At 31.2% G+C, this 12500-nt stretch overlaps 1 protein-coding gene across 2 annotated transcripts in view; it reads right to left on the reverse strand.

Moving 5' to 3' along the window:
* Positions 1–7451, reverse strand: part of LOC124954185 (hemicentin-1-like) — a 125038-nt gene extending 117587 nt beyond the window's left edge. The window contains exons 1-3 of one of the 2 annotated variants that reach the window (XM_047506699.1): positions 6785–7451; positions 5247–5544; positions 4952–5100 (exon numbers count right to left, since the gene is read on the reverse strand). In XM_047506699.1, the coding sequence (XP_047362655.1) occupies positions 4952–5021 (70 nt within the window). In that variant the 5' untranslated portion in view covers positions 5022–5100; positions 5247–5544; positions 6785–7451. Of the gene's footprint in view, positions 1–4951; positions 5545–6784 lie in introns of both variants that reach the window. The other variant, XM_047506698.1, reaches the window with a different exon arrangement.
* Positions 7452–12500: the final 5049 nt, after the last annotated feature.

Below are 12500 nucleotides of genomic sequence, written 5' to 3' on the forward strand. Positions count from 1 at the left end.
CGTTCATAACAAAAAAAAAAAAAAAATAAAGAAAGAGAGAGAGAGAGAAAAGAAAATTATATTATTTGAAAGGTACAACATTATTTTTATATGCTTGTTATATAATCAATGTTATTAATGTATAACATTATATTATACGGTATATTAATTATACATAAATTATACTATTAGTTATGTATCTACATATGTATATACGTATATACACACACACATATACATATATATATATGCGTGTGTGTATAATAATTTTTATATATAACTACCGACATTATTTTATTCAATCTCGATTCCAGTGGGGAAAATTTTCACGTATTACCATTATATTAATATTATTATACTAATTTTGTGTAATAGCTATACTCATTCTGCTCATTTTACTTTTATGAATTAAATGCAACTATTGGTATATGCACCATATATTCAATATAATATATTTATGATAAAATGAATGCCATGTTGTAATAATAATTGAACAAAATTTTGATAAATTTAACTAAAATTACAAAAAGCACTTTTATTACGTTTCATATGAAATTTTCTTTTCTTCTTTTTTTTTTTTCTTTTTTCATTTGGATATAGAATAGCCTCGATCATTTTTAAGATCTCCAAGGTCAATCAAATTTTTTCAATTCTTATTACAATATCTTTTTTTTTATGTTAAATATACTGCATGTAAAATTTTTTTACATTTCATTTATTCATTCATTCTCCCTCTCCCTCTCTCTCTCTCTCTCTCTCTCTCTCTCTCTCTCTCTCTCTCAGGTTACTTTTTACTAAAATCCAAAAGTTCACATATAAAAAATCATTTAAAACTGTACATCTTTATAAAAAAATTTATAATTACATATAAAATAAAATCTTTATATTTCAATAAAACATAAATTATTATTTTTCATCTGCAATTCATATCGGTTAGTATTTATTACATACATTTGATCAATATTCTAAATAAATGATCATAGTATTTATAATAAAATAGTATATAATGTAACCAACGAAATTCGAACGTAATCCTGACATTTAATTATTTATTCCGATCAAAATATTCATATACATTAACTATTTGTTTTGACAAAATATTTATCACTGATTAATAAAAAATACTGACCGAATAAACGCATTATTTTTGTAATATTTATAAACAATAATATATATATATATATATATATATATATATGGAACTATAATATTTATATAATATTCGTAATGTTCATATAATAAAAAAATAAATAAATAAATTAATTAATTAATTAATCGAATAATTAATTATATTCATTGTAACGTTCAATTAAATATTTAAACTGCAAGCATTATATAAATATAAGTATTAGAAGAAATCTTAAAATTCGGGCAGGATTTCAAAGTAAATTAACAAATTTCATTGAATATAAAATGTCAATAATAATTGATATCTTTTCATCATAGTAACTGCATAGTGATTGAACATTTACAAAGGTCCTTTCTAATCTATGTTGGATTCTCAATCTATCTCTAATTGCGGTTTGCTAGAATCGGCTTATGTTTACCGAGAGCTGTACATTGCGTGAAGGTAATAAGGTACGCACATATTCAAAGGTTTGCGTGTATGCCTATCGTATTTATGATTGACGTTAGACAGACTTGAATATATACGCACATTTATGGTTAATATTGTGAGTATACGTAGATATATGTGTAGCATATGTGTATGTGTGTGTGTAAAAATTATTTATATATACGTATATGTACATATAAATAATTTTCATATAAATTTCGTTTTTCTATGATTTCATAGACTCGTTATTTTTCAAATAACGCGTAGTTAAACACTTTAAAAGATTTAACACATCGAATTAATTTTATATAACATTCTTCTTGTGATTGAATGTTGTCTTATACGATTTATACTGTTCAAATGTTACTTGAATAGATTAAATTGTATTTGATTGTCATTAGTAATATATAAACGTGTCTGTAATAATTTCATTTTTTCATTAAATTTTATGGGGGAAAAAAAAAACGGAAATGAGTATTATAATTTTCCTATTATTTTACTTTTCTTACTTCCTGGTTTAACGTTTAATTAAAGTACTTAAATATGGTATAATTTTTTATTGGAAGTTTCTAAAAAAAGAAAAACAAAAAAAAGAAAATAAAAAGAAAATGAATGGTAATAATATGTGAGCATATTAAATAAATGGTAATAATAATGTGTATGTGTATGTGCGTATTAAAGGATTAAAAGTATTGAAAATTTTTCGTACATTAATATTATTATTTCAAAATATATTATAATTCATTTGATTTTAATAATTTTTATAAATCATTTTATCTTATAACAACGGGAATATTGAATTACTAATTTGTAGTAATATTTCAATCGTTAGCCATTGTTGATTATCATGATGTATATTCAACGTGTTAAAATTTCTCTTTTCGTTCGAATGATCAATATTTATTGAAAAATCGTTTAATCTTATTCCAAGAGGATAAACATTTTAATTTGCCATTGCTCTTTTTTCTCGAAAAGAAAAGAAAGAAAAAGGAAAGAAAAGAAAAGAAAAGAAAGGAAAAGAAAAGAAAAATAAAGGAAAGGAAGAACGAAAAATGATGAATATGTAAGAGAAAATTAAGCAAAGGATTATTAATATATAGAAGAATATAATAAAATCCTACCGAATAGGATATAAAATGCTTTTCAATTTATAGAAATAAATGCGAACGTCGGGGAAGTCGTACACTTCTGTGAGAGTGAAAAATTCCAGTGAATATTATGCGATTATTTCTGTGTGAGTGTAATTCTACGTAGAAGAATTGCGTGAAAATATGAAATGAAAATACCTTCCACGATTTAACATCCTCAACGTTCTTTAATTTCTATCTCCGATTCTCGAAGAATAAGACGAGACTTCTACGGTATTTATCTTATATACATTTTTAAGATGCATTGAGAAACATTTATTTCTTTTTTTTTCTTTTCTTATTTTTTTTTTCTTTTTTTTTTTTTTTTTATTTTCTTCTTTGTCCTTCCTTTCTTTTTCTTTTTCTTTTTCAAATATCTTTTTTTCTTTTTTTGTTTTCGTATATTAAACGATCGGAATATTTTTTTTTTTTTTGTTTTACGCTATCAAATACGTCCTCTGCTATTAGCCGAAAATATTTCACTCGAATGGAATATCTTTTAATATTTAATCTGCAATAACTTGGATTATAAATCAATCTCAAATGATAATGCGTCATTAATTTAAATCTTACGGAAACGATTTATTTTTTTCTTTTATTTCTTTTTTGTTTTGTTTTCGTTTGTTTTTTTTTTTTTTTTTTTATTATCAATTTTCGATGAAAAAATGCAATTGCCTTTATAAATGTCATTCGTTTTCGATTGGGAAATTTAATTTGCCGTGAATTTAATTCCTAACGTTTAATTTAATTCCTAACTGTAATTACTTAATATAATAATTTACTTTATAAATTAATGTTAAATTAATGTAATTTACTTTATAAATTTTACTTCATAAAAATACTTAACTTAACTTAGTAGGGAAATAACATTTTAAATCAATAATTTAATAATGTCCTACTTTACGTAAACTTTACGAATTTGCAAGATTTTTTTTTTTCCTTACGAGAATAAGATTCAAACTAATTATAACAAAAGTTCATACTTTGATTAATAATTCGAAGACATAATATTAAGTTATCATTAGCTAACTTATTACTCTTGATTATTTAAAAAAATAGAAATAAGTTTAATACGATGATACGAACGAAGAGAAAATGTTATCGATGATTTCTAACAAATTAGATTTAAAAAATTATATCTTTTATTTTTAATTTTAAAGTAAAAAACAAATGATTGATTTCAACATCATCATTACTATATTTATTATCATTATTATATATCATTATTATCATTATTTATTTATATAATAATTAATATATTATATTAATTGTTATTACTTAGCAATTATCATCTATATTTATTCGATTATTATCATATTATATCAATAATAGTTATTTATTTATTTTACTCCTAACACTTATCGCAAGATAAACGAAATTATCTCAGCGAAAATTAAAATTCGTTATTTCATTTTGTTTAATGAATCAATATTTCCTTGATAATGATTTTCCAAAATATAACGAATATAAGTCATGACGCGTCGAACGACGAAGAAACGTTTTAAGGATACGATAAATATATATATATATATATACAGGGTGTCCAAAAGGCATAAATCCAACGTGATTATGTTACGTATTACTGAGATCAAATGGATGAAAAAAGTTCATATAAATTATGTCCAAAAATGTTTCATTGAAAAGATATATACTTTAAAAAAAAATATATGATTTATTTCTATTCGTTGAATTAATAATTGGCCAACAGTCGATTGGCCACCTAGATCACCAGACTTAATATCTTTGGACTTCTTATTTATGGGGGTTACGCAAAAGAGATGGTTTCTAAAAAATCGATAGAAATATAAGATGAATCTTGAGAATGTATTCAAAATCCATTTACCATTATTTTCAATATAATTGGAATATATTAAATATTTGAATGCGACAATTACTAATTCGACGAATGGAAGCTTATTTTTTTGCAGAATGAAGAATTTGCGAACATTTCGTATAACTACTACAATAAATTATAAATATCTTTAAAAGCGTATATTTAAGAAAAAAAAAAAAAAAAATCAATAAATCATTTTCAGCCATAAGTTTATAGAAACTTTTTTCATCCATTTGATCTCAGTAATACTTATAGTATAAGTTTCGTTCCATGGTTTATGTACACCATATATATACACACACACACACACACACAGTATATATATATAATAAACAAAAAAATAGTAAAAGTAGAAGAAGAAAAAGAAAGAAAGAGAGAGAGAGAGAGAGAGAAAGAGAGAGAGAGAGAGAGAGAGAGAGAAAAGAAAAGAAGAAGAAAAAATAAAAATGAACTCACCGGCGTGCCTGTAGAGAAACGTCAAAAGATGCAAAACGGCGTAGAGCCACTTTCCACGGCGGTCCTCCATCCTCGCCGTGTCACTCCTAGTTCCTTCTTCCCCCGTGAAAATCTCCACGCGGAGATATATAAGCGAAGTTTCCTCCTCTCTAAGAGTGGAAGAAACAAGAGATAGGATAAAAGGATATAAGGATTCGGTAGAAACGATGATTGTAGTATTAGGGGCAAGAATAGGAGGGGAGAGGGATGTATTGTTACACAAGGTTACGGGTGCGACGTAGGTTGGGCGAAGTACCTTGTCAGGTCGCGTAGCTTGAAGAAAATCGCCGTTTTCCTTTACGTTCGACGCGTTTATTGTCAGTCACTCGCGACGTCACGGACGCGTACTTTGTAAATAATAACACTGTCACATACAACACAGGTTGCACAGATACGACACGTAGTATGACACGCTCGTACAACACTCTTTCTCTTCTATTCCTCCTCCTCCTCCTCCACCTCTTCCTCCTCCTTCCTTCCTTCTCCACCTTCTCCTCCTTCTTCTCGGCCGTTTAACGCTTATCTCCTTTCCCGTGTTCGTACCTTCTCCTTGGCTGTCGTCGTTTTCGCGATATTACGTGCGATATTCCGCGTCTCGGAAAACGTCTCTCTCTCTCTCTCTCTCTCTCTCTCTCTCTCTCTCTCTCTCTCTACTTTTCTCTCTACTTCTCGTTCTCTCTCAATCGTTCTTTTTCTCTCTCAAATTTTCTTTAACGACTTTCCCACTCGAGGCAAATAAAACACACAAGAACACGCACGTACAAATAAACCAGAGAGAGAGAGAGAGAGAGAGAGAGAGAGAGAGAAAAGATAGAGAGAAAGAGATAGAGAGAAAAAGAGAGAGCGAGAGAGAGAGAAAGAGAGAGAGAGAGAGAGAGAGAGAGAGAACGAGAAAAGGGGGAAAAAGAAGGAAGAAAAAGGAAGAGACAGATACTCTCTCTTTATCACTCTTTCTCACAGATACTTTCTCTCTCTTTTTTTCTCACACTGACACAGTCCCACACTCATGCAGACACACGCGAGCACGCATACATGGGAGAAGAAGAGAGAGGAAGAAAGAGAGAATTAGAGAGAGAAAGAAAAAGAGAGAGAGAGAGAGAGAGAGAAGATCGCACGCGCACAAACGATCGCTATTCACGAGCAGCACGCGAGTAATAGCCGCATCGTCGTGCGCACGCTTCTTCCCTTTCGGCACGTGTCCGAACGAACGTGTTGAAAATCTTGGAAAAATCCTGCAATCCGAATCTACTACTACTATATATATATATATATATATATATATATATCTCCCTTTCTCTTTCTCTCTTTCACGCGCGTGCGCTTGTGCTCTCGTTCTTGTTCGAAATGGGATTTAAACGAGAGCACGCACGTAGACATCCATTCTCCTGGTCTCGTGTGCGACGTTATAAATTAGCACCTCCGTTTAGCAGGGCTAGGATCGATACGTTTGCCAAATTACCCGTATGAGGGTCCTTGGAATTGCATGAGAACGTTTATACGTATCTATGTATACGTATACGAGAGACACCCAGAGATGGAGAGAAAGAGAGAGAGAGAGAGAGAGAGAGAGAGAGAGAGAGAGGAAGGAGGAGAGTAAGAGAGAGAGAGAGAAAGAGAGAGTAAGAGAGAGTAAGAGAGAGAGAGAGAGAGAGAGAGAGTAAGAGAGACAGAGATCGGATAAAGGGACACGGGTCACACGAGATGAGAATATCTCTGTTGGTACAGCTGCTGTGTCCTCTCATTCAATCGTCGAAAGCACGAAAAAGCTGAGCTTTTCAGAACTCGATTTAGCACCTCTTCCTTCTTCTAGTAATTCTCGTTGTCCTCAGCGTTCTAGTCGTCGTCTTCTTCTTCGTCGTCGTCGTCGTCGTCGTCTTCGTCGTCGTCGTTTTCGTCCTCCAGCAACCTCTCGTCATCCTCCTCGTACACGGCACTCAGCTTGGCCTCGCTCCATTAAGCACGGATCGTGGTATACATTAATCGATGCCAGATAATCCCTTCGATGTTACCTTGAAAACTCCCTTTTCACAAAGTCTTTTTCATCGCGACGATAAGCTTGCTCATTCAATTCTGTTGTCCGTTCTTTCGATCACGGGCGCACGTACACCATACACACATACACACACACACACACACACGCACGCATACGCATACGTATACACGCGCGCTCACTTTGCACGCTTGCACCCTTGCACGCACGCACGCACGCGACCCTTACGCTCGTCTCTTTTCCCTTCGTTTTATTTCCTTCTTGATGTATCTCTTTATCCTTTTCTCTGTCTTTCTTTCACTCTTTTAACACCCATATTATTTCCTATGAAAGATCACACTGAATTCTTCTTCTTCTTCTTCTTCTTCTTCTTCTTCTTCTTCTATTTTTTCTTTTTTACCTTTTTCTTTCTTTCTTCTCTTTATTTATTTACTTTTTCCTTCTTCTATCCTTTCCCTTTTTATTTTTACTTTTCTTTTTCTTTTTCCTCTCTCTCTCTCTCTCTCGTGTACTACTTTTTTCTCCTTTCTTTTCTTCCTTTTTTTGTTTCAATTTATTTCTTCTACGTTCATCTTCCTCGTTTTCTTCTTCTTCCTCTTTCCTCTTTCCCCCTCTCTTTCTTCTTCTCTCTCTTTCTCTCTCTCTTTCTCTCTCTCTCTCTCTCTCTCTCTGTCTCCCTCTTTCTTCTCTCTGAAACACAAAGGAAGAGAAATTGTTCGTGTTAAATGCTCGTAATACCATGTTCGGTCTCCTTCTAAAATTAAAAGTATATAGAAAGCAAAGTTCTTTATCTCTATCCCTCTTTTCTTTATCTTTTCGCATTTTTTCCTTTTTTTTCTTTTTTTTCTTTTTTTTTTTTTTTTTTCGTTCTACTTAATTCTTTCTCCTTCTATCTCATGGTTTCATGGTTTTTTCGTACGTGGGCGAATTCTCTTTGCCGCGTTAACGGTTGGTATTAATTAAAAGTCCTCGTAAAAAGATCGCGCTTTTCTCCTTTTGAACGTTCCGCGTGTGCGGCTCACGTGGAATTAACAGACGATCCACGGACCAGCGATAAGAACGCTTCGCGTTTTCGTTTCATTCGTTCTGTTCGTTCGTTCGTTCGTTTGTTCGTTCGTCCGTTCATTCTGTTCGTTCGTTTTTCAACAAATTCGATTTTATGTCTTTCTTTCTTTATTTTTCGCCTGAGACTTGTTCTTTTTTTCTTTGTAATTTTCTTTTTTTTTTTCTTTCTTTTTTTTTTTTTTTTTTTTTTTTTTTTTCCATTCTAATTTTCGATGAAAAATTCTGATTACCAATGGGACATGGGAAAAGTTAATTTCGTTCTTTCGAAAACGCACACGTACGTAACTATATGGTTATCTAACTCTTAGATATACAATACAGATCTGCATTAGATTTTATTTTCATTCCTAATAAATTTAGTAAGTAAGTTCTAATTAATATTAATAAGTTTGAATTACTGAAATAGATTTCTATGTATAATAAATCGTCCGATAATTTTTCTAGACACCTTTTTATAGATAAAAGATAATGAAATATTCTATGTTATTCTAGTTTTTTTTTCTCTTTTTTTTTTTTTTTTTTATTTGCAGAATGTAAAAGTCAAAGGTAAATTAGTTTTTACAATTTTACTTTTATTAGGAAGCATGCTGTTTTATTTATCTTTTCTTCTTATAATTTAATAAAAAAAAAAAAAAAAGGAATCGTAAAAAGTTATTTATTTATCGGCTATTTATTGACAATATTGAAATTTATAATACTCGTGTTAACCCTTTGTACCATGGGGGTCATTACTTCAATGAAAATATTTTTTTTTTCTTTTTTTTTCTTTTTTTTTTTTTTTTTTTTTCAGAACTACTTTAATCATCTCCGATCTTACACTTCATTTATTTAATGAAACTAATTAGTGAAAAAAAAAGAACTTACTTTGAGAGAAAGTACAAAGGTAAATGAGATATAAAAAAGCAAAAGAAGAAATCAAATTAATCCTCTTGTTCGACAACGAACTATAAAAACAATAATGACGTGAACAACTGCATGACATGTTCTGATTAAATTTTTTTAAACACGATGAATGCTTAATCCAACGAGAGAAAAAGAAACTCTACGTTCTGTCATTTTCTATATTTCCCCTCCTCGAAAATTCTGTATTATTTGATACCGACTCATAAAAAAAAAAAAATTGAAGATCCACAAAAAGCCAACATTTCACCACTTTGCTATTCGATTCCTAGATAGTTTTGCAGGTTTCCGATGACGTTAAAATTTCACGTCACATAATTTCTAACAAAAGACAAAATAAATTTTTCCCTTGCACGAACAAATAGAATTCTGTTACTCTTTTCAACGTTTCTCTTTCAATGGAAGATTTCTAATGAATTATATCGAAAGCTACTGGACATATAATTAATTAAATTTCGAACACGTATCGTTTCTGTCTCTCTCTCTCTCTCTCTCTCTCTCTCTCTCTCTCTGTCTCTTTCTTTATCTATCTTCTTCGATTAAAAAAAGAGAAAATCAAAAAAAAAAAAAAGAATAAACGACGAGCGCAAATTGTTTTATATTTTATCCCCTTCCCTTTTATCTCCCATCTGCCTCCTCCCCATCAACCTCACTCCCACCTCCCACCCTTACCACCATCCTCTGCCACTTCTCAAAATCTCCATCTCATTCTATCAAATCTATGCGATTTATGCTAATGAAACGAATTTATAACACATGCGTGATATTAACCGACGATTTTCCTTCCGCTTGATGTCCATTCGTTATATGCAATTTTCATGATTGGATTCGCTTCGAATATATCGATTTCAGAATTAACGAGAGACATCCATGTTTTATAATAGAGACAGGGAGATTTTCGATGGGATTCGTAAAAACGATAGGCTGTTTACTCGGAGAATGAAAAAAAGATAGAGAAAGAGAAAGAGAGAGAGAGAGAGAGAGAGAGAGAGAGAGAGAGAGAAAGAAAAAAAAACAGAGAGAGAAAGAGAGAGAGAGAGAAAGAATAAAATTTCGTTTCATAGATCGAGTCACAATGGACAAAATTCTTCAAAAAATAATATCTTAAGGAACGTAAAAAAGAAAAACGTAAAATAAAAATGATAAGATTATATATGATAATTATATTAAAATATGGAATTTCGATGATATTATGTGAAAATATGAGAAATAAAAAGAGAGAGAGAGAGAGAGAGAGAGAGTGAGAGAGAATTTCTTTCATAGTTTGAACTCGTTCGAGAAAAATTCGTGTTGTAGCACATAGATTAATTTAAGATTGAACGATAAAAAACACAAGATGTGATAATAATAATAAGATTAGATTAAAAGAGAAATAAATTGTATATATATATATATATATATATATATATATATATATATAAAATAAGTAATTTCCTTCTCCCTTTCTCCCTTTCTCTTTTTATTTCTTTTTTCGTTTTTGTTGCGCGAACTATGATATTACGAAAAAGTGAGAAATAAAAGTACTTGCAATGGTTTAAAGTGAGAAAGAGAGGTAAGGAAGAAGGATTCGGTAAAGATAGTCGAGAGAAATTCCCAAGGGTGGTTGGTGCAAGGGTGGTACAAATCCTGGGGTAGTTAAGGCGTCTTAAGCGTCCTGTATATATTCCTCCAATTTTGCACGAACGAGATGTAATTGGGTCTTGCTTTCCCAACCATTCCTACTTGCACGGATAGAGAGAAAGAGAGAGAAAGACAAAGAGAAAGAGAGAAAGTCACGTAGATAGAAACACGTGGAAGAGAGGATCTCTTTCGCTTTCTCTTTCTCTTTCTCTTTCTCTATCTCTATCTCTTTCTCTTCTTCATTGTAAGTATCGTGTTTCCGGTTATCCGCAATGACTTTCAAGTCTACGGATTAAAGCGTTTGGCGTGTGACTAAAAAGTTCTAAGAGCAACTGCAAGGAACGATTTTTGATTATGAAATAAAAAATAGAGAGAGAGAGAGAGAGAGAGAGAGAGAGAGAGAAGGAGAGGTGCATCGATATTCTTTGATCTGTCAAAATCGAATGATATATTTTATTATTCTTATCAAATGAAAAATTATATTAAATCAAATGCGATAAAATCAATTTTGTGATTTTTTTCTTATTTGAAAAATCACAAATAAAGGTATCTATGGATAAACGTATGCATGTATAGACATAGATCTGTCGTGTTAGCTATTTTATTAAAGAAACGTATCTTTATCTCGATTCAAGATGTCACGTTCTATACTACGAACCACATCGATTATCCAAATTCTATTTTACGCTCGAATAATGCCTGACTTAACTACTGAGTTAGCTAAATTTAGTTCGACCGACGTATTATTTTTTTCTTTCTCTTGTTTTTTCTTTTTTGCTCCTTTTTTTCACTGTTTTTCTTTTTTCAAAAAGCTTTGGTTCTGAAACTGAAGTGAATGAAATCTCGATTGAATGAATATTTCTTTTTCGATAATGCGCCTCTTTTCTCTCTCTCTCTCTCTCTCTCTCTCTCTCTCTCACACACACACACACACGTCCTTTAACAATTTTTCCTTTTTACGATATTAACAATTATTAACGAAGCTTTGATATTGTTGCTTTGTTGATCATTTGAAAAAAAAACAAAAAAAGAAAAAATAATTATTTCGTATTTATCCTATAAAATATATACATACATACATATATATATATATATATATTTTTTTTTTTTTGTTCACAATCAACTTTAAAAGCAAATATCTAAGATCGAGTGATTAACTTACGTGGTTGCGGTAAAAAAAGCCTCACGATAAAAAGCTTGAAAAGAAAGAAGCCAAGTACTTGAACTACTTGCGTTATCACGTGCGATAAAAAAGGACAGAGAGATAGAGATAGAGATAAAGAGAGAAAGAAAAAGAGAAAGAGAGAGAGAGAGAGAGAGAGAGAGAGAGATTTTCTGTAAAAAGGAAGAGAAGTAATAGAACGTCTATTCAGAAACCGAAGAAGTAGAGAAAGTAGTCGGAGGTACTTCGATTACGCGGGAAATCCTCATTCAGCGAATGTTCTAATACATCGACCAACGCGACATCACACGATTTCAATCATTGTATTATCACGACGAAGAAGCTTTAGGTTTTGGATTATTTTCATCGATTCACGGATCTCAATATTACGAGAGTATAAAATAAGTTATTCTCGACATAAGCTACCATAGTTAAATGTTCTTTATGAATCCATGAAAAAGCTTCATCCTTGAAATTCTTTGACGTTGAATCGAATCAACGAGTAGGCGTGACGCTTCCCTAACGTTAATTGCGAAAAGTTGTCGAACGAAGAAGAAACGACTGCCATCTTCAATGAGAATTTTAATGATCATCGACTCCTCGAGTATGAAAGATAGAGAGAAGGAGAGAGAGAGAGAGAGAGAGAGAGAGAGAGAGAGAGAGAACTCATGTTGGTAATAGAACACGAAAGTTAGAAAGAGATAGAATGAAAGACGATTTATTTCCGTAAACGATGGGATGGATCCTCTTCATGAGTGTCTTCTCTTTTCGAC

The sequence above is a fragment of the Vespa velutina genome, chromosome 14, assembly GCF_912470025.1.
Source record: "Vespa velutina chromosome 14, iVesVel2.1, whole genome shotgun sequence".
Lineage (NCBI taxonomy): Eukaryota > Metazoa > Arthropoda > Insecta > Hymenoptera > Vespidae > Vespa > Vespa velutina.